This window comes from Podarcis liolepis, assembly GCF_965112155.1.
Source record: "Podarcis liolepis genome assembly, chromosome: 14".
NCBI classification, from domain to species: Eukaryota; Metazoa; Chordata; class Lepidosauria; order Squamata; family Lacertidae; genus Podarcis; species Podarcis liolepis.
This window is the reverse complement of record NC_139569.1, coordinates 38515415-38538811: the sequence shown is the minus strand read 5'-3', so window position 1 is coordinate 38538811 and position 23397 is coordinate 38515415. Positions and strand designations below refer to the sequence as shown.

The window sequence follows — 23397 nt, the reverse complement described above, 5'->3', positions numbered from 1 at the left end:
AACAATTTCAGTTACTGGGAGTAAAACAGCCATGAGGGAGGGCTCTCACCTACACGCCCTGCTTATAGGCTTCTCAGCAGCATCCTCACTGACCACTGTTGGAAATAGATTGTCACCCCAGATGTGGTGCAATAGTAAAGGTAAAGGTACCCCTGCCCGTACGGGCCAGTCTTGACAGACTCTAGGGTTGTGCGCTCATCTCACTCTAGAGGCCGGGAGCCGGCGCCGTCCACAGACACTTCCGGGTCACGTGGCCGGTGTGACGAAGCTGCTCTGGCGAGCCAGCACCAGTGCAGCACACAGAAACGCCGTTTACCTTCCCACTATAAAGCGGTACCTATTTATCTACTTGCACTTTAAGGGTACTTTCGAACTGCTAGGTGGGCAGGAGCTGGGACCGAACGACGGGAGCTCACCCTGCCGCGGGGATTCGAACCGCCGACCATGCGATCAGCAAGTCCTAGGCACTGAGATTATACTCACAGCGCCACCCGCGTCCCATGTGGTGCAGTAGGACTCTTGTATTAATATGAAGAGTGCACCTGCACAATGCATGCACACTACATTTTAGGTGTGCTATTTAAAAAAAATTATGCATACACACAAAGACACGAAGCATTTTACAGCAATCTGTTCTCTGCTTGTGGCGTAGTTTGCTTGGCGTGGGCTGACCTGTTTGATTGGTGAAAATTGCAATGGGGGGGGGCAGGAATAAAGTTACAGGGCTCTGTCCAACATTCTCTGTCTGCAAATGCAAGGGCTCTTGCACCAGCGGATAGGTGAGTTTTAATGTTGTGCAACAGAGGAACCTAACGCACTTCTGCGCCAGCAGAAACTCATTGCACAACAGACCGCGCAGTAATATTGTGCAACGAAGTCACCAGCAACCTGCTCTTGTGCAACAATATTCCTCCGGCGCAAAATATCTTGCCAGCAAAACAAGCAAAATGCTAAGTGACTTTAACTTAGCGCTACGTTGGCTTCAACCCACAGAATTTAAGCAGAGGGTTTAACTATATGGCCTCTCAGAGCCCCTTACAGTGTATGGGGAGGAAGGAGGGTTTTCTTTGAACCAATCAGGGTTCAGAGGCCTTGTGCAGCTGCTTTGGTACTCACTGCCTGGAGACCTGAATTAAGAGACAGGTTGAAGACAGTTTCCTTGGATCAGGTGTGGGGCCTCAATGCAGGCATCTCCTTGAGTTTAATTGCCTTCTGTGGCTGCTTGGCTACATGCCGTAACTCCGCATTAAAAACAAGGCACCAAACAAAATAGGAGCTAGAGTAATTATTGGTTCATACATAATATGAAACCTCTTTTCTTGGACTTCATTGCCAGTTAACATGCCAAGATCCTGAGGTACAAAACACCACTTTAAATAAAGCTCCACGGATTTGAAGGAATGTCCTTGGCGCGGCATTTAATAAAATATTTTCGAGCTGCATATCTCTCTGAATTTAATTAATTGTGGATATTTGCGTGGCAGTGTGTCCAGTCTGCACATTGCTTGGTGGAGAATAACGCTAAAGAAACATGGTTAGCTCCTGCTATTGAAAGAAGGGAAGTCATATGGAGAAACAGAAATGAGGGTGGTTCGAAACATGTCTTGTTAAAAGAAGGAAGCTTTGGGAAAACATTATCTTAGTTCAGTTTCTTGAGCTGCTTATGGCAAGGGCTTATGTTCATCTCTATCTCAGAACCATGCTGCACAACCAGCAGAATCATGTGGGCAAGCTCTTGTGGGACTGTGGGACTCTGCTGGTTGTGTGGCTCAGCTCTGGAATTAGGCTGTGAATGGAGAGACAGTGTGGTGTAGTGGTTAGAGTGTCAGACTAGGGCCTAGAAGGCCAGAGTTCAAATCCCCACTTGGCCATGAAACTCACTGGCTGGACTGTGGCCAGTCCCTGCCTCTCAGCTTAACCTACCTCACAGGGTTGTTTTGGGGATACCACCTTGAGATCCTTAGATAAAAGGTGGAATATAAATGCAATATCTGTCTGTCTGTCTGTCTGTCTGTCTGTCTATCATTCATCCATTCATTCATGATGCTTGTATCCCAAGTTTCCTCCTACTGGAGCCCAAAAGTGTCTAACAAACATGATAAAACAGTCAATTAAAGCAATTTAAAATTTTCAACAAAACGAAAAACAATACAGTGGACATTGAATGAGGTTGTATGCAATGGAGCGCTAAGTTAAAACTACTTAACTGTATGCTTGCATCCCTGAAAAGATGTTTCACCAATGAAACATTGTGCAAAACAATGCATAAGCACACTGCTGGTCAAAATAAAAAATTCCTTCCAGTAGCACCTTAAAGACCAACTAAGTTAGTTCTTGGTATGAGCTTTCTTGTGCATGCACACTTCTTCAGATACACTGAAACAGAAGTTGCCAGACCCTTCTATATAGTGAGAAGGTGGGGAGGGGTATTACTCAGAAGGGTGGTGGGAATGGGAGATTGGCAGATAGCTGAGATGAGCCAGTGTATCTGATGATTCAGTGTATCTGAAGAAGTGTGCATGCACATGAAAGCTCATACCAAGAACTAACTTAGTTGGTCTTTAAGGTGCTACTGGAAGGAATTTTTTATTTTGACTATGGCAGACCAACACGGCTACCTATCTCACACTGCTGGTGACTTTGTTGTACAATAGATTGCTCAATCTGCACTATGATATCCTGCTAGATCTTGTTGTGCTATGTTGGATTCCCCTGTGGTGGAATATTAAAGCTAACTCGTCCTTGTGCTAGTGGGCAGTGAACCAACGGATGCAGCCTGGTGCTACAATTTCCAGAGTTCCCTGGGAAGAGGGATTGGTTGTTAAACCACTCTGAGAATTGTAACTCTGCGTTGGGGAAGAGGGGTCTCATAACAAATTTCAGCAATCTTAACAAACTACAGTCCTCAGAATGCTTTGGGGTGCAGCCACAGCTGTTTCAAGTGGTACGATGCTGCTTTAAATGTTGTAGTGCAGATGGCACAGAGAAAATATTTTTTACGATAGCCTGTTTGTAAGGATGAAGGACAAATCGCACCTTGAGCTCTTTGGCCAAGGGCTGGGGTATTTAAATAAAAATAACAACGTCTTTTAAAACCAGTCTTAAAAACCAATTGAGTTGCTTACCTAGTCAGACCAGTCCTGAGTTATAGCTCTGTAAAATTCAGCAGAATTACTGATTTGGTGTGCCAAGGATCTGTCCCATGACATCATTGCTACATGCCATTGTACTGTATTAATTCATTCCGCTGCAAAACCCCAGTGATTTGCGTATTGATTTGCGTATATTTTTCCTGACTGTCAGCTTTCAGAGTGGCTCGCAAAGTTAAAAACAGGTAAAAGGACAGTACTAAAACAATAAAATAGAATAAGAACGAGCAAAACCAGATGGAAATCGCTCAGTCATGTGTTGTGGCTTTTCTTAAAAAACACCCTGAAGAGCGGACAACCAACCAATCAAGGCCAAAGGCCTGGTGGAGTAAAACAGTCTTAACAGCCTGTCAAAATGCCTGTAGCTTAGTGGACACAAGGACCTCTAGGGGAAAGGAAAGGCCATAGCTCAGTGGAAGAGCATGTGCCTGGCATGCAGGAAGTCCCAGGTTCGATCCCTGGCGTCTCCAGGTAGGGCTTGGAGAGAACCTTCTCTGAAACCCTAGAGAGGTGCTGCGACTAGATAATGATGAGCCAGAGGGAACAATAAGTCTCATATCACAGTTATATTAAAGGTAAAGGTACAGGGACCCCTGACCATTAGGTCCAGTCGTGACCGACTCTGGGGTTGCGGCGCTCATCTCGTTTTATTGGCCGAGGGAGCCGGCGTACAGCTTCCGGGTCATGTGGCCAGCATGACTAAGCCGCTTCTGGCGAACCAAAGCAGCACATAAAAACGCCATTTACCTTCCCGCCAGAGCGGTACCTATTTATCTACTTGCACTTTGACGTGCTTTCGAACTGCTAGGTTGGCAGGAGCAGGGACCGAGCAACGGGAGCTCACTCCGTCACGGGGATTCGAACCGCTGACCTTCTGATCGGCAAGTCCTAGGCTCTGTGGTTTAGCCCACAGCGCCACCCGCGTCCCACTGTTATATTAGGGGCATTAAAAACAAAACAAAAAAGCTCCAAAGTGTCTGGTCTTGATCCAGAGTTAGGAAAAGGGGGAGAAATGGATTCAGTTCAAATTTAAAGGCCAGCATATCCAATTCGCAAACCTTACACTGAACAATGAAACACTCAGAATTTGCACTTCTCCAAATCTTGGCAATGCACTTATCCAGCCAAGTAATATATACAGTGAGGCATACACTAGGGTAGAGGAGATATTATGCATTAACAAAAGTAAAATACAAAAATGTGTTATATTAGGGGGGGGGCTGCTTTACAAAGATATGTATATTAGGGGAAATCTGTGCTAAAATGCCGGTGAATTTTCACAAGGACATCTTTTTAAAAAAAATAATTGCAAGCTGATGTGTGAATATGGAGAACTAAATTTAAGATTAGAAAATGGGGAACCGGAATTGATCTGTTTGCCTGTCCCTATACAGAGCACAGTTGCTGCGCTTCTTCCACTTTAAAGGGAAAAAATGCACTTTGTGGAATTGGCAAAGTTAACACCTAAAATAAGAGAACTTAATGGTGATTGTTTTGTGGAAGAATGGAAGGCTTCTTCAGACTATTTACAGAGGTATTATAGTATGATGAGCAGAATTTAAACTATGAGGTATTATAGTATGATGAGCAGAATTTAAACTATGAGCCACAGAAGAAATTAGAGGTATTGTGTATTGTGGTTTTAAGGCAGAGAAGATAGGGTATAGCAAGGGGGAGCAATTAAAAAACACCCGGGAAAACAGGGTGGGAAGTTGACAAAACAAAAGAAAAAATATTGTGTATTGGAATGTATAGGTGATTTTTTTTAAAATTTAATGAAATATAACTGGAAAAAAGAGAGAAAATACACTCTGATGGAGAAAAGGCCTTTTTGCCTGAGCCCATGGAAGTTCTGCAGGGTGAGCTGGACAAAACTACCGCATTTTTTGCTCTATAAGACTCACTTTTTCCCTCCTTAAAAGTAAAGGGAAATGTGTGTGTGTCTCATGGAGCGAATACAGGCTGCGCAGCTATCCCAGAAGCCAGAACAGCAAGAGGGATCGCTGCTTTCGCTGCGCAGCGATCCCTCTTCTTGTTCTGGCTTCTGAGATTCAGAATATTTTTTTTCTTGTTTTCCTCCTCCAAAAAGTCTTATCGTCTGGTGCGTCTTATAGAGCGAAAAACACGGTGCTTATCTGGTGTCAAGCTACCTTGTTCTACAACTCTGGAGTTACAACTGAGATTTTCTGTGTTCCCCATCACTGCCAACCGCACCTCTGATGGCAGCGAGGAGCAAAGCACAGCCTCTTCCAAAGATGTTGAGAAGTGGTTGTTTTATGGGGCGTTACAACGCACCTGCCAACACAGAACGTAGACCTAATACCTGTCCTTCTGCTTCCCAACTGGAATGTGTTTTTCTTTCTCTCATACAAGCCACCTGTGCAAATGCAGTAGACCTACCGACTGACATGGCCCTGCTTTGCCAAAGAGAAGAAATCCAGCCCCGTCTTTCTTTAAAATCAAGGGATGAAGGGTGGGAGGAGAATGACCGAGCAGCTTTGCCGTTTAGATGCTTTCGTGCATATTCATAGCTATGTATCGCATTGATACTTGGTTGGAATAGTTTGGAGCAAGCCCAGGACAGCTAAAACATGTTTTAATTTTTAAGTCACACTTGCTCTCCATGCATTCTGGACTTTTGGAAATGGAAATGGGGACAATTTAAATGCTGGAGCATTTCCATTGAGACAAATATTTTGAACTGCATCGTTATTATGATAAAGTGCACGTCTTTCAGTAAACTCAGAACCCGAGGCAATTTATTTCTTGTGCAGAAATGAAACAGCTGACTGCGGCTTGATGAATACACAGGTCTTAAATCAGCTGTTGTCCTCATTGGCCATAACTGACCAGCCAAGACATTAATGCACTAGAGAGATTCCCAGTCAATAGTGGGAATGCATGTGGAAATGTGGCAATAAAGTATATAGCAGATGAGTGGATGAGGGAAAGTCAGTCCCAGTTTCCTTTCCCAGAATGCTTTGCCTACCTTTGCATGCTTTGGCTCCTTGCTTCCCACTCTGTCTCTCTGTTAGAGTGCTCATTTTCATCTCTTTCTTCCCACATTCTGAACTGTCCCCCACTTTCATTTCTGGCAGGTAACTGTGCTGGTTATTACTCATCACTGCATGCCCATGTTCATATTAGGTCCTTTATTTCCAAGTCTGTTAAGGATGGAAAACTTGGTCTGAGTTGTGTTGGTTGCTGAGCATGCAAATAGGTCTGAGATGAAGGCAAGTATTTAATAGCTGCTGATGTCACAGAACACACTGATGGCTTTATGAAATAGAGGGGAAAGAGGAAATTCTCAATTCAGAAGGCATGTGGGGGCACAGTGTTTCCTAATGTGCTTCCATGCTGTTGCTGCTGTTTTAAAACTCCCTGTATGAAGAAAGCTAGCTTTCTACACATGTTACTGTTTTTTACCCAAATCACAGATGAATATACTAAGATCTTCAGATAGTCCAGATGTGAACTGATATTTGAGTCTTATGCTGCAATTCTCACTTAGAAGTAAGTCCCATGGAAATTAGTGAGACTTGATTCTAAGTACCGTATTTTTCCATCTATAAGACGCCCCCGTGTATAAGGCGACCCCTATTTTTTGAGCCCAAAATTAAGAAATAAATATTTCAAACGTCAAACAGCGAGGCAAGCTGTGTAATGGCGGCTGCTCCTGTCAGCCTGCCCTGGGTGCCATCACTGAGCTCCTTGCAGGGAGGGGAGGGGCGCACCGCGGGGCCTCCATAGTCTGACTGCCCCCTCCCACTCAGCCACCCTACAGCTAGAAGAACTGTCTTCCCACCCCTCACGTTTTTCTAGGGACGGGTGATGGGTGGAAACATATGGTTCGCTGCCTCCCCCGATCTGTCAAAACGAAGGGGGAAGAGGGCAGGAGATCGGGGGAGGCTCGGGAGTTGCGGGCGGGTGGCGTGCCGTTGCCCAGGAGGGGTGCAAGGCCTCAGTTTCTCTGCTGGGCAAGGCATGGAGGGGGGAGATGACTTCGATCCCCTCGGCCAACTGGAGTGGCAGCGGAGCCAGGCAGCTGAGCATGAGGGAGAGTGTGAACGAGAGCATGTCCCCGAAGGCCGAGAACTGTAGAAGTCAAATAATTTTTTTTCCTGCTCCACTCTCAAACATCCAGGGGAGTGAACTGCATTCTGTCGGGCAGCTGAGTGGGAGGGGGCAGGCAGACTCTGGAGGCCCCTCAGCGCGCCCCTCCCCTGTGAGGAGCTGCAACAGCCAGAGCATGTATGGCAGCATGTACGGTATTTATTTGTATAGTGGTACCTCGGGTTAAGTACTTAATTTGTTCTGGAGGTCCGTTCTTAACCTGAAGCTCCTCTTTAGCTAATGGGGCCTGCTGCTGCTGCACCGCTGGAGCACGATTTCTGTTCTCATCCTGAAGCAAAGTTCTTAACCCGAGGTACTATTTCTGGGTTAGCGGAGTCTGTAACCTGAAGCATCTGTAACTCAAGGTACCACTGTATTTAATTGCAACATTCCGTGTATAAGACTCCCCCCAATTTTAAACTTTAAGAATTTGGTGGGAAACCTCGTCTTATACACGGGAAAATACGGTAAGTTTGCTGGGGATTAGGATATCAAATCTACCAAGTTCAATATTCTGTTCAGACAAAGAATGACTGAAAGCACTTCTGGGTAAATGAGGTTTGCAGAAATGAAACAAACATTGATGGGAAAGAAACTGGTCAAATGTGTCACCCTGCCTCCACCCACCCCCACTATGATTTTATCATTTCAGAGATGAAACCTAAACTTTTTGGGAAATATGCTTCCCTTGGACCACAGATCCTCAGCATCCACAGAGTCTACATACAAACGAGGCAAGAGAAGCGCATAAATTTTACCATCGGAAGCCGAGCTTACCTGCTTCCGAAAACATCTGTTGTCATTAAGTGCCCCGTCCGGAGGTTCCAAAAGTCGCTTATCCAATGGGAGAAAGACGGGCAGCACCTCCAGATCTCTAAGCGACTTGGTGTCACTAAATCGGGATCGCTCAAGGTCAACAGTCTTGAGGCTTCGGATATTGGGGTGTACAAGTGTATTGCAGGCTCAGCACAGGAGACGTTTGTCCTTAAGCTCATCGGCACAGACAACAAGCTGATAGAACCGCCCGCTTTTGGTAAGCACACCGGTGAGAGCAGCAGCACAGAGCGCAACGAGGCCAACAGCTTTGGAGCGAAGTGGCACAAAATGAGTCAGATGTGGCAACTGTGGAGCCAGAAGAGCGAGCAGTATCTGGGCGATGGGCAGGTGAACGACCAGCCTTTTCTGCGACACCTGGAAACTCGCACGAGAAATTCAGCGCAAGAGCGTGGCTCTCGTGAATTCAAAAATAAGCGGCTGGAGGCGGTGGTTCTCCCCGGTGCCTACAGTATGGATACAGTACATTTCGAGGAGCTGATAAAGAATTTGAGTCACCTTGTCGAGGCTGGAGAGGTCAATGATGAACTGGCTTCCCAGCTCGTCTTCCAGTTGATTGCCGAGTTGTCCAAACCACCGCATTCTGCTTCTGATATGCAGAAGGAGCCTCAAGGCAAAACGTCGCCTTCCAGGAAACCTGGCAAATCTGCAGACGTGCCTGATAATCTCAGCACAAAACCCCAAGGCAATGCATCGACGATGAGCCAAAAAACTCCAGTTATTGTGAGGCGCAAAGAAGGGCCTAAGATTCTTTGGAACAGAACAGAAACTGTACATATTGGGAGTACGGTCTTTTTGACAAAGGACACCCGCATTGTACATTTGCTTTGTGAAACTGTTGGTGTTAGCAACCCTAAGTATACATGGACGAAAGATGGAATGGAGTTAAAGTCCTTTGAGAAGTAAGTAAAAGGGAATCCATGCTTTTTGTGGTTGTTCTCAGTGAGTCATGTGATATCACTGTCAAATAATTACAATATAAAAAAGGAATCAGCTGTGAAAATCCCTCCTCCTTACTCATTTTACTGCATTAGCATTCATTTTGGGCATCAAAGGTAGCCATCGACATTTTCAAAATTAGAGTCCACTTCAAACCCAGCCCTGTTAATGGCACACGACTAAAGATAGTGGGAATGGGAGATTAATTTGACCTGTTGTTTACTCAACAGTGTATGATATTCATGAACCTCAGAATTGTGAAGAAATGCATACCTAGTTGGTGCTTTTTGGCTGATGTAGAGTTAGAAAAGAGAAGCCCAGGAAGATTTGACTGTAGGGGAACAGGATGCACACAGAAGACAAAGCATGTGTTCTCCTTGAGCTTGATACTGGTCTGTTTCATACTTTCTGGATCATGCCAAAGGCCTACTTAGCTCAGCATCCTGTTTCCCACAGTAGGCAACTAGATGCCTATGAGAAGCCCACAATGCAGACTTGCCCCACTGTTGTTCTTCAATGACTTAAGGATGTAAAGAGGCATCGTTTTTCATTCTGCCGTGCCTTTATCCCATGCAGTGCTGCTTCTATTCTGCCGCAGTTCATCTTCCACCCAGAACTATGTCGCTCATCTCACTGCCTGCTGCAGCAAAATTACATAACTCACATGCAACTAACAACATAAGTTACATTGTCGTTACATTATCCCACCCCGTGATCAAATTCATATTGATTGTGGACAGAAAACAACCACAATTGGATTGATTTCCATTTTGATGCTAGGAGAAATAAGTGAACCTCAGCAATATGAATGTTTGTTGGAATTCTCTGATGCCCCTTCTAATGACCTGGGCAAACCATGAGCTAGGTATAAACTATAGGATACACCTTGGGTGCAGCAGCAGAATGACCTGGGAGTTTGGCTTAGTGTGAAATGCAAAGCAGACCAGTGTTGAACGAAATGAATTTTGCTCGTCTCTAGTTAAATCTCGTCTATTCCTTAAACCTTCTGCAGAGTTGTTTTGGAAGACAGTGGGAAAATCCAAATTTTGAACCCCACCAGGAAAGAAATGGGTGTGTATCGCTGCATGGTGGAGAATGACTTTGGTTCTGACACAGAATCTTCTGCTCTGTTTTATTCAGGTAGCATTTAATTTAATTGCTTTCCCACTTTCTTTACCATGAACAATTGTCCCATTTCTTTTTCTGTTTCCCCTCCCAAACAACATGTATTTATTTGTTTTATTTGTTTTTATTTCCTGCAAAAGGCCGGTTGAAGATGTTTTTATTCTCTTGGACATTTGAACAGAACTAATGGTCTGACTTTTTGGTCATTGATTTTTGGTGATTTATATGGGCATTTTTAATGTTGTTGGTGATATATATATATCCTGCCATATATATCCTGCCCCTCCTTCCAACAAAGCCCTGGACAACGAACATCAGAAGGTTAAAAACAATTCAATTTAAAACAAACAAAACATGCTTAAAGTGTTTCAAAGCATTTTAAAATCCAACTCAAAACATTTCAAAGCATTTAGAATATATAGAAACATTTTTCAACTTTCCATATATTTCTTTTATTTTAATGTGTTTCCACAGCATATTTGCATGTTATTGTCCCTGTTAATTGTTTTGGAACTCCTCTGGCCATGTGAAATGATACATAAATTGAATGATTTAAAAAACTAGCTCACAGGGGCCAGAACAGGTAAGTGGAGTTTACTTGGATAGGTAAACATGACTGCTGAGAGAGGTAACTGAAGGGGACTAAGACTAACAGGTAAGGGGTAATGAAGAAATGGTAGTAATGAGGAAGAGCAAAGTAAGACATGGGCAACTCCCACCAGTGTAGAGCTCCCATCTGCATAAAGGTAAAGGTAAAGATACCCCTGACTGTTAGGTCCAGTCGCAGACGACTCTGGGGTTGCATGCTCATCTCACTCTATAGGCCGAGGGAGCCGGCATTTGTCTGCAGACAGCTTCCGGGTCATGTGGCCAGCATGACTAAGCCACTTCTGGCGAAACCAGAGCAGCGCATGGAAACACCGTTTACCTTCCCGCCGGAGCGGTATCTATTTATCTACTTTCACTTGACGTGCTTTCGCACTGCTAGGTGGACAGGAGCAGGGACTGTACAAGGGGAGCTCACCCTGTCGCGGGGATTCGAACTGCCGACCTTCCAATCAGCAAGCCCTAGGCTCTGTGGTTTAGACCACAGCGCCACCCGTGTCCCCTCGCCACCTGCGTCCCCAACTCCCACCAGTGTAGAGCTCCCATCTGCATAGCCCCTCCCTTATTACATTGTTTCTTGGTCACACCTGAGTGTGACTTAAGAGTCTGAATTCTCAGACTAGTTAATGATTGTTTCTTCTCACTCCCCTCACCCTATTCTGTCTCTTGCAGAGGCTCCCACCATACAGTTTTCTGTAACAAACATCACAAATTTTGAGCTTCGGAACTTTTCTGCAACTGTTGGAGGTACAATTCTGGCAAGAACAGGAGCGAGCGTTACATTGCAATGTCCAGTAAAAGGTAAGGAGAAAAATAAGCACCAAAACTACTACCACCACCTTCTTTCCCTCCCCATAATGCTGTGCTGAAAAGTTCATCTGAAGTCTTGGAGAGTATTTTAAAGAAAAGGGGAAATAGGTTACTAGTAAAAAGCAACAGAACATTAATCGTGGAGCATGTATTTTTATTAGGCATGTCTCCCTTATGCACCCTGTTCCTTTCCAATCCCATCCACTAAAATCTCTCTCTGTCTCTCTCTCAGACTAACTCTCTCTCTCACACACACACACAAACTTGTTTCCATAAGACAATCTGTGGCTAACCACGTTGTTTAACAGCCCCTAGAGCTGCAGAAGATCTTAAAACGTATTGGCTTCACAGCCAGCTGTTTTGTTTCTCAGGAACTCAGCTTCCCAGCTCTCCTCCTCTGTCTGCACAGTGTCCCCCCACCCCACCCCATTCATGCTTTTTGAGGCTCTGGTTTGTCCAGATGGCAACGAACTGCAATAATGGATACTGCCCATTCTTATAACTATCTTGAGAGTTCTGCAAGGACTCCCGGTTGCAGAATATGCCTGTGGTTTCTAGCCAACAAGATGCAAGTAAGGAGACAAAAAGTATTAGGCTTATTACCGAATTGGTCTGAATATAAGCCGCACCCACAAATAAGCACAATTTCTTTTCTTGTCCTGAAGCAAAGTTCTTAACTCGAGGTACTATTTCTGGGTTAGTGGAGTCTGTAACCTGAAGCGTCTGTAACCTGAGGTACCACTGTACAATGAAGGGGGGGGGGGTTAAAAGAACATTCAGCCCACTGGAACATATGATACACCATGACCAAATGATGGACCACGAGCCAACCAACTCCTGGGCAAACAGGTGGGTTTAAAGGAGGTGCCAGATATTGGACCACAGTCATGGCCTGCCTTATTCCCTTCAATTCTCCAGAGGGGTGCAAAGTTGGAAGGGTTGGGGGAACTCGGAGCCTAGATCCAGCTGCCTGAGCCTTCTGCTTGGGGGTCAATGCAGGGGTGGGCTAGACGCTTGGCAGCTGCCTGAAGTTGCCTAGGTGCCATGGGCCTGGCAGAGAGAGTGTTCCTGGAGCCCAGAGCCCATTGGCTCCAGTCCTTGGCCAGGCTCTGACCTCACAAGCAGCTGTGGAATCCTAGGGAATGTTTTGTTTCCTAGGAGGCCAGGTGAGTTTCTTGAAAGCTGAAAGCCCAGTCAGTTGGAGCAGCCAGCAGCCAGAGAGCAGCCATTCTTCTGTTCTTGTGTTGAAAGCGGTTCAGATGGATTGACTGACTTTCTGGACCTTTCCGGTTTTCCAGACTTGTTGCATAAAGTGCCGCTGGTTGCGCAGAAGGTAAAGTCATGGGAAAGAGGGAGACATCCTGAAGATTCGTGCCCCCACCACATGCCCAGTTTCTAAAGATGCTCCTTGGACCAAGGACCTTGGTTATTTGACCTTTCTAAATCCCATTCTGGGTGTTACATGAGCCAGCAACTTTCCCAGCGAGTTTTCTGATGAATTTTCTGAGGTTCCTTTTTTGTCACCGTCCAAATTCAAACAGAATTACCATCCTGCCCCCATCCCAAATATTCAGGAGAATACTCCCCCACCCCCAATTTCACCACCCACAAATAGGATGAGGAATTCTGGGAGATCATTTTTCACTCAACCCTAAAATACACACCCCAGGGCTCCCACCTTGCACCCTTGGGTGATTTCTTCCTCAGCTACATTTCCAGGGTCTTGAATTAGTTTCCCCTCAGTGCGCCCCTCCCCTGTGAGGAGCTGCAACAGCCAGAGCATGTATGGCAGCATGTACGGTATTTATTTGTATACGGTGGTACCTTCGGTTAAGTACAGTGGTGCCTCGCAAGACGAAATTAAACCGTTCTGCGAGTCTCTTCGTCTTGCGGTTTTTTCGTTTTGCGAAGCACGGCTATTAGCGGCTTAGCGGCTATTAACGGCTTAGCGGCTTTAAGAAAAAGGAAACAAACTCGCAAGAACTCGCAAGACGTTTCGTCTTGCGAAGCAAGCCCATAGGGAAATTTGTCTTGCGGAACGACTCAAAAAACGGAAAACTTTCGTCTTGCGCGTTTTTCGTCTTGCGAGGCATTCGTCTTGCGAGGTACCACTGTACTTAATTCATTCTGGAGGTCCATTCTTAACCTGAAACTGTTCTTAACCTGAAGCACCACTTTAGCTAATGGGGCTGCCGCGCCGCCGGAGCACGATTTCTGTTCTCATCCTGAAGCAAAGTTCTTAACCTGAAGCACTATTTCTGGGTTAGCGGAGTCCGTAAGCTGAAGCGTATGTAACCTGAAGCGTATGTAACCCGAGGTACCACTGTATCATCATCCTTACTATGATTAATTACATTTATTAACTGCTTTTCCCAAAGAGCCTGAAAAGAGCCTCCAAAGATTTAAAATGCAAAAATGCCATAGAAGCAGACAGCAAAATACACATGGCCCTCAAAGTGTTCATCCATCTGTTATGTGACGGGAGAAATACATGCCTTCTTCCTTCCCCTGTTCAAACACTGAACCCCAAGAGAGACCCCAAATCAAATCATGAGGCTGGAGACTTGAGACCCCTGCTTGTCTCCCCTTCCGCACAAGACTCAGGTTTTCTGACCTGACACCCAAGGCGGACCCCTCCCTCCCCTCCCAGCTGGAATAAGACTTCCACTATGAAGAGGGCCTGTGGAGAGCCAAGGAAATAAGTAACTATACAGCCTTTAGAAGACATCTGTATAGGGCGGTTATTTAATGTTTAATGCTTTATTGTGTATTTATATATGCTGGATGCTGCCCAGACTGGCTGGGGCAAACCAGACAGATGAGCAGGATAATAATAATAATAATAATAATAATAATAATAATAATAATAATAATAATAAGATGGTGTTGATGATGGTGATGATGGAATAGGATGCCCCTATTTTGGAGGGTACAGTGGTACCTCGGGTTAAGTACTTAATTTGTTCCGGAGGTCTGTTCTTAACCTGAAACTGTTCTTAACCTGAAGCACCAATTTAGCTAATGGGCCCTCCCGCTGCACCAGCGCCGCCGGAGCACGATTTCTGTTCTCACCCTGAAGCAAAGTTCTTAGCCTGAGGTATTTTTCGCTTTATAAGACGCACCAGACCATAAGACGCACCTAGTTTTTGGAGGAGGAAAACAAGAAAAAAAAAATTCTGAATCTCAGAAGCCAGAACAGCAAGAGGGTTTGCTGCGCAGCGAAAGCAGCGACCCCTCTTCCTGTTCTGGCTTCTGGGATAGTTGTGCAGCCTGCATTCGCTCCATAAGACGCACACACATTTCCCCTTACTTTTTAGGAGGGAAAAAGTGAGTGTTATAGAGCAAAAAATACGGTATTTCTGGGTTAGCGGAGTCTGCAACCTGAAGTGTATGTAACCTGAAGCGTATGTAGCCTGAGGTACCACTGCATATGGATGAGGAAGCCAATCTGGTCTGTATCACTGAGCATCCTGTTTTCACAGTGACCAGCCAGACCCCCAGTGATCAACCACATACTGTAAGCTGGGCCTAGGCGCAATAACACTCTCCCCTCCTGTCATTATTCAGAAACTTACTGCCTCTGACAGCGGAGATAGAACATATGCATCAGGTTTAGCAGCCATTGATACATGGGGCCTAAGTGAGCCGGCCGTTAACCAGGCAGGACTTCATTGATTCCCACCCCTATCCCATTCTCCAAACAGGAGATTGCCAAAGGCTGCCTCTGTTACCAGGGCAACCAGGAAGTGATGGAGGCGTAGTAGGGGTAGGCCTTGGAACCTAGATAGAGCCCTGGGGACCTGAGCAAAGGACTTGGCCTGTCTCCCCTCATCCTCAAACATCACACAAGCACACAGAAAATGACTAGTTGCCAACTGTTGGGATAGGCCAGCGCTGTGTGTCGTGCTTAATCAAAGTCAGCAAGTGTGCGTACAAACCTGTAGTGGTTGGGAGTTACTTGTGCGTAATCCTGCTCCGTTTGAGCATTAGATTGCCTGGTTAAACCCTCCGGACTGCACAGCCCATCTCAGCGTGGCTGCCCTTAGTCACTCGTAGAATCTGTCTGTGGGCGTTTCTTAAAGCGTTGCCAACATAAGAGTTGTTTGACGCCCAATCGTCTCCGCCTCTCACTGCATGGGAGTCTCCTGCGCAGGGTGGGCGTGGGCAGCGGGGTGCTTGGGCTCTCCTCACTAACTTCCAACGAAGAGTCCTGGAGCCCCTGCACCTCCCTGTCCCGTTGCTCTCCTGGATCCCTGGTGTTACACTCATTCTCTTCCCCTTCTTCCCAGCTGAGTCTCCCCCTAGCGCTGGGACCTTCTCCTGCAGAATCAGAGACCCTCTCCTTCTCCCGTGCCTCTGATGTCAGTTCCCTGACAAAACCCATTTCTTACTCGTATGCTTGGAAAGGATTAGAGCTCCGAACGATTGAAAACAAATTGTTAAAACGAATCGGCGGTGCCATTTCCATTTCTTTGGTGGGACACGCACACACACACATTTTTCCTTGCACTGCTACCAGAAAAAAGGGGGAGAGGGGAGGGAGAGAAAGTCTACATCTAGAAGACCAAAAATAACGATAGAAATATATGGATGCAAATAGTTCTAGAAATAGCTTTTAAAAATAGTGGCGCCAGACCGACGGATATTGGGACCTGCAGCTCGGTTGTTCCCCGTCCGTACCAAGGGTATTGCTGTGGTGAAGTCATGTTTTCCAGCTCTAGTTTGGCAACCATTTGTACAGGAGCAACGAGCACCTCACATTCAACTGCCTTAAGTCACACAGTCAGTGTTAAAATATTGTTAGTGTTCTCAGTCTTAGCCTTCTTAGTATCATTTTGCCTTTGGCACAAAGGGCTTTCTGCTTGAGAATGTTTTTAATAGCTGAGTATGCTATTTGAGGGCTTCATTATATGAAAACTGACTGGCACTGCCCCTCCCTCTGCTTCCCTTTCTTTTTTTATTTACAAAGTTTTTGTTTAATTTCAGTTCTGACATCTGGGGAAGTAAAATCCAGATCATAGCTGTCAACTTACAGATTTTAAAATAAGGGACCAGCAGCCTTGAAAATAAGGGACCAGCAGCCAAAATAAGGGATTTTAGTCAACCAGTTAAAAGGGACCAGATAATTTGGGAGAGCAGCGCCGGTTTTTAGCCCTTCGTTTCCAGAGGTTGCTGCTCAAGACACCAGCCGATGAAATACTGCAATTAAATAACTACAAGCAGCAACCACTTTTCGCACAAAACGAAGTCCAAGCTACGAAGATGCCGCTGCAGTTCTGTATCTTTTCTCTCGTGCTCCATCTGCAGCTCTCAATTCCATCAGGTGGGGCGGGAGGAAGGGGGGAGGGAAATAGCGCCTGAAGTAAACCCACAGATCAGACCATCTATGCTAGTCTACCACTACAGATCTATGGGAGAAGCACTTGCGGTCCTTCCCTTGTAGCCCTTGGAACATCTGCCCTCGCCTCCGCCTCCTCCTCTTCCTCCTCTCTCTGAACTGCTTTCTCTATGGTTGCCCTCGCTCTCCTCTCAAGGCTCCTCATCAATTCATAGACCGTGCCAGGCTGCCCATCTCATTCGGGTCCTTTGGCGGCACAGCTGCAGTAAGCTGCAGTACGGCCTAGCGGGAGCGGCGGTGACGGGCAGAGGGGAGGCCCCAGGCAGAGACGCTCAGTTCGGCGGCCGCGAGGAGGATTGTGACGGAAGGGCCCGAGGCTCCCACCGGTCCCAGCGGGGAGGGGCTCCCGGGGGCCGAGGCTGGTGAGAGGAGGCTGGAGGGGGGTGGGCCGGGCAGCCAAGCAACACAGTTGGAGCCTCCCTCCTCCCTGGCCGGCAGGGAGGGAGGGAGAGGAGCTGCTTCCTTTGAAACCCGGGAAATTTAAGGGACATCATCAATAAGGGACAGCAGCGGGACACAGCGCTGGGATAAGGGACTTTCCCTCCAAATAAGGGACGCTTGACAGCTATGATCCAGATTAATCTATTAAGAGAAAAGCAGCTTTCTCTTTTGACCAGAAATGTCTGTAATTTCATGCATCACCCAGATTATTCCCATAGACCCAGATTATTCCAATGTGGGATATTTTTGGAAACACTGGGGCAGGGGGAAATGGTAGCAGGAATGGCTACGCCACATGGCTTTTGTCCTGTTACCATGGGCCATGTTGCTAAAGGGTTGTTGGGAGTTCTAGTCCAGCAGCACAGCTTGCATACCCAAATTTAACAACACTCCCAGTTCACAAGCTTCCTAAATGTTTTGTGCCTTTAAAATAATTGTTAAGTCAGTTCTAATCACGCCTCTTTTGGCCACTTTGAAGGGAGATTCCTCAGTGTATGAAATAAATTGTGGCAACTGAAGAATTACTGCTGAAAGCAAACAAGGGGTGGGGGAATTGCTGGAAAGACTGTTTTCCCAACAGATTTGGGCGCTGTTCATTTTTAATACACAAGCTGTGATTCTTGCACTGGCAGAGGTTCCCCACTCCCATCAGCAATTAAGCATTTGCTTGGCATGTGCACAGTGTTTACTGTAGAGACCACTTGTGTCATTTATTTATTACAATTGTGCTCTGCCCTTTCTCCAAGGAGCTCAGAGTGGTTTACATAGGATTATCATTACAACAACCTAGTTGTTAAGGCTTGCTTATACTGCTAACTTCCAAGAGTTGTGGACAACACGGAGTGTGTTCTGATCAATGAACAAGATAAAAATTAATTAATGAGCAAGGTAGAATCAAACCTTATGCCAGCCCATTCAACAACTTACCTTCCCAAGCATTCGGCGACTAATTCCAGAAATCTTCAGTTAACCACAATTACCATTAAGTCCCAACTGCAGTTACAGTGGTACCTCTGGTTATGTACTTAATTCATTCCGGAGGTCTGTTCTTAACCTGAAGCACCACTTTAGCTTATGGGGCCTCCCGCTGTTGCCGTGCCACCAGAGCACGATTTCTATTCTCATTCTGAAGCAAAGTTCTTAACCCGAGGTACTATTTCTGGGTTAGCAGATTCTGTAACCTGAAGCGTATGTAACCTGAAGCGTATGTAACCCGAGGTACCACTGTAATAGAAGGGTTTGGATTTGATATCCCGCTTTATCACTACCCGAAGGAGTCTCAAAGCGGCTAACATTCTCCTTTCCCTTCCTCCCCCACAACAAACACTCTGTGAGGTGAGTGGGGCTGAGAGACTTCAGAGAAGTGTGACTGGCCCAAGGTCACCCAGCAGCTGCATGTGGAAGAGCGGGGAAGCGAACCCGGTTCCCCAGATACGAATCTACCGTTCTTAAGCACTACACCACACTGGCTCTCTACTTGGTTTGGAACAAGCCAGAAATTGGTCTAACTTCAAACCTGGTTTTAAGATCCTGGTTTGTTCCAAACCTGGTAACCATAGCTTCCAGTAATGGGGAGCTATGGTTAACTGAAGACTTCCTGGCTACTTGCAGCAGGCCAAGAAGGGGGGAGAAAAGGGGCAGAGTGAGAAGTGTTGGCAAAAGACATGCATACAAAGCCAAAACATTCTCACTCTCACCAGGCCAAAGGAGTCTAAAGTATAGGCAAACCCTGGATTCCACCAAAACACAGTAACATCTACATGGAACCGTGTTCACCAATACAGTGGTACCTCAGATTAAGTACTTAACTCGTTCCAGAGGTCCGTTCTTAACCTGAAACTCTTCTTAACCTGAAGCACCACTTTAGCTAATGGGGCCTCCTGCTGGTGTCGCGCCACCGGAGCACGATTTCTGTTCTCATCCTGAAGCAAAGTACTTAACCCGAGGTAATATTTCTGGGTTAGTGGAGTCTGTAACCTGAAGCGTATGTAACCTGAAGCGTCTGTAACCCGAGGTACCACTGTCCTGTGAAAACACCTTATTTTCAGCAACCAAGCTTTTTGCCCATTGTCAAGCACAGCAGTACCTGATTCATTTCTCTTTTTTCCATTTTTTTATTTGTATACCGTCTTTCTCTCTTACAATACTCAAGGCGGTTTACAAGCTGAAGAAACAAAAAATGTACATCTTATAACAATCTAATGCAGTAGAAAAATGTGATAATAAAACTTTAAAAATAGGCAACCTACATCAAAAAAGTAACATTCACCAATCATTAGAATAGTATTAAATAATAATAACATATAAAAGTTAAACAGAAATCTACTCAACCGTTCCAATAAATGATTTCTAAACTATGATCAGTAACACAACGGCAAGCCACAGTACATAAAATAATACAATACAAATTGAGAAGCAGAGACTAGAGGGTGGGGCAAGGCAGGTGGAAGGAGGCCTTGCCTGACGAAGTCTCTCCCCTCACAATTCTTCCCCCAGGACTGGCTCCCTTATATAAAGGTAAAGGTAAAGGGACCCCTGACCGTTAGGTCCAGTCGCGAATGACTCTGGGGTTGTGGCACTCGTCTCGCTTTATTGGCCAAGGGAGCCAGTGTACAGTGGCCAGCATGACTAAGCCGCTTCTGGCAAACCAGAGCAGCGCACGGAAACGCCATTTACCTTCCCATGGGAGTGGCACCTATTTATCTACTTGCACTTTGACGTGCTTTCAAACTGCTAGGTTGGCAGGAGCTGGGACCGAGCAACGGGAGCTCACCCCGTCGCGGGGATTTGAACCGCCAACCTTCTGATCGGCAAGTCCTAGGCTCTGTGGTTTAACCCACAGTGCCACCCACATCCCTTGCTCCCTTATGAGGACTCCCGAAATCCTGGACAGCGGGGGCCGGGATGGGAGCCCCCGCGTGGGTGGCAGGGAGTGGCCCCGCTAAATTAGGAGGCTTGATTAGGAAGAAGAAGCCTCTTCCGCATGTGCCCGATGCAGCCCCGCTTCCCGTCTTCTTCCACCATCTCCCACCCTTTCCAATAACCCTATTCTTAATTTATGACGACTGGCGTTACTCTACTATTGACAGGAAAGGGCTAGTAGCACAGCACCGAGGTGGACAGATACACTGTCCCAAGTGAGTTTTCTCATCTTGGTGCTCTGTCATGTTCAGATGCTCACACTCAATGTGTGGGAGAGGGGGGTCATGCCTGCCCCCCACCAGTGTCCCCCTGGTGCTTGCCATGCCTCCTTCAGTTCCTGTTGAGGGGGGCAGCACTTGCATGCCTTCCTTCGCCCCTACCCCACTCTGAGCATCCATATAGTCAGGCAGACCTTTGATCACAGCTCATTCTGCCAAGTGGGGATGAGGAGAACTTGCCACACATCAGCTATAGATGTTTGGTTTAATTATCTCTCCCCACATCGTTTATTGAACTGGACATGGGAGGAACTGCGGACTTTCACAACAGCACCCCCTGCTGTTCATTTGCTAAGATTACTAATTTCAAATGAAAGCTTTGTTTTGAAGAAATAGGTGTACCCGTACTGTCTGGGAAACAGCTGCAACCTTCCATCTCATAAACTCACCCATGATCAACTAAATAATTTCTTACAAAGCCATTCATGCCCCAAAATTTTCCACTTAATGGATTTTAAATTTTTATTATTATTAATGCATTGAAATGAAAGATTTCCCTTATTGTTTACAATAAAGGCTTTGCTACTAATTATAGTAAGCAATCTTTAAGTGACCTGTGGCCATAACAGATAAAATAACCAGTAAACATGCTTCAATGACACTCAAAATAAATGTTAGGAGATCTCTCGTTCTATCACTGAATCCAAATGCTTTGTAGTCTCTCTCTCTCTCTCTCTCCTCTCTCTCTCTCTCTCTCTCTCTCTCTCTCTCTCTCTCTCTCTCACTGTGTGTGTGATTTAAAAAATCCATGAGTTTTCTTTTCTTTTCTTTTTCTACAATTGCTGTTAGAATCGGAGGTGTGGGAAGATCTAAACTCTGAAATAGAGAGTGAAACTAGAAAGCTAGAGTGAGAAGCTTTAAAGTGAAATAATTGTTTTGGTTTCTTCACCTCAAAAAGCATATTGTAGAATTGGAAAAGGTTTGGAAAAGGGACGTCAAAATGGGGTGGAGTAACTCCGCCATGAAGAAAGGTTACAGCATTTGGTAAAATACATTTAGATTCTATTTATTAGATTCTCCTCTCTTGGCTGGGAGCCAAGAGGGCATCTTTAGATGTTGCTTCTTCGAAGGAAGATGGCAGAGAGAGAGGGGTGGCTGTCCTGCCCTGTGCTTTTATCATTACCTGCACAGGTGAGGCCACACCCACCTCTGGTCACATGCGGAGGAAGTCTGTCCCAGGAAGTTTACCAGCTGGCTGGACAGACATCCCTCCCCATGTCGTAACATGTACACTCTAGAAATGTTGTAATTGACTGCTCCAGTGTTTTACATCCCACATAACCCTTCTCAGGCAATACAACATACACAAAACATAAACTTTTTACACAACATACACAAAACATAAACATTTGGAACTTTTTAGTTTAGAGAAAATGCAAGTAGGAGGTAACATGATGAGCTTTTATTAGTTTTACCCTGTTGAGCTTTCTTTCTTTCTTTCTTTCTTTCTTTCTTTCTTTCTTTCTTTCTTTTTGAAATCTCAATGCAAATTTTTTTTGAGCTTTTTTTTATTTTAAAAAAAGGACATATTGCAACCCTACATTGGCCTGATCCAACAGCCATTTCTTACGTTCTTAATGTGGAAAATTGGAATTATATCATATTATAATGCATTATAATATATTATATTATAATGTATGGCATGCCACCTACTGGTCAAAAAAGGGGGAAATACATTAATATTCAATTGTGCACATAACTCCTCTAAACGTCTTTAGAGTTCTCAGACACTTCATGAAGGTTTCCCAGATTTCACTTCTGCTTCTCCTGATTTTAGACCATAATCCACAAAGATTCCTTCCCACAGAAACGAACTTGTTTACTTTCGGGACCTTCTGTATATACTACCTTCTTCTGTTTAGTATGAGCAAGATATTTCCATGAGAAGAATATCAGGTCAGGCTTCCAAAAAATAAGTGCAATTAAGGACCAAATGTAGGCTTTTACAAAATAATATTCTCTCTGTTGATACCACTGCTTCTGACTTGGCTTGAAGTTGCTCCTGGATGGGGAAAGTATAAAACGTTTTCTAAAACCCTACAAACATCTACAGCTGTTTTTTTTCAGGGGGTAGTGAAGTCAAAGCTTTAAGAATAATTAGTAAGCCTTAAAATGTTCAGTGTGTAATATTTTACTGTGCTTTTACGCTTGGAGGAAATTTGTTTTCAAACACCATTCCTTTTATAGGCTCCCTGCAATGCGCATTTCTGGAGGAAATAAAAGCAGGTTTCTGTCTACATGCAGCCTCTATGTTTGTTTTTTTCCTTTTTGCATTTTTAAGGTAGAAAATCTTTTTTCTAGGTAGAGCTGTGAGACTCCAGTTCTGCACACACTTACGAGTTAGCAAGTCCTGATGAAATCAATGGGACTTACGTCTGAGTAGACCTGTGCAGGATTGCAGTCCATCAGTCGACATGTTATGAAAACAAAGGAAACTTCAAGTAGGAATGTTTAGAACTGAGAAATGTCGTTGCGCACTTTGATATTTATTAGCAAATGATATCTGCATTAACAATACAAATTAAATTTGCTTCAAAGTAGGGCACTTGGCTGGTTGCCCCCACTCTTCTCTGTCCAGGGTCAGGGTTTTATCTATTATGAACCCTGCTGTCAAGATTGTGGGGGTAAGGAAAACCATTAAATCTCAGTACTGAGTGTGCAGTTGCCAACCACACAAGGAAAAGCCATATACTGGGGTAAAGCGTGCATAGAAATGCATATGCTGGTGTAATTAACATACAAAAATGCATTAGATTGGGGGGTGTGGAATTGTTTTGCAAAA

General features: G+C 45.2%; 1 protein-coding gene across 3 annotated transcripts in view; it reads left to right on the top strand.

The window, feature by feature from the left end:
- ADAMTSL3 (ADAMTS like 3) overlaps positions 1–23397 on the top strand; it is a 281389-nt gene that overhangs the window by 232480 nt on the left and 25512 nt on the right. For all 3 annotated transcript variants that reach the window (XM_083475290.1, XM_083475291.1, XM_083475292.1), the window contains 3 exons: positions 7915–8998; positions 10048–10175; positions 11439–11567. In XM_083475290.1, the coding sequence (XP_083331416.1) occupies positions 7915–8998; positions 10048–10175; positions 11439–11567 (1341 nt within the window). The remainder of the gene's footprint in view (positions 1–7914; positions 8999–10047; positions 10176–11438; positions 11568–23397) is intronic.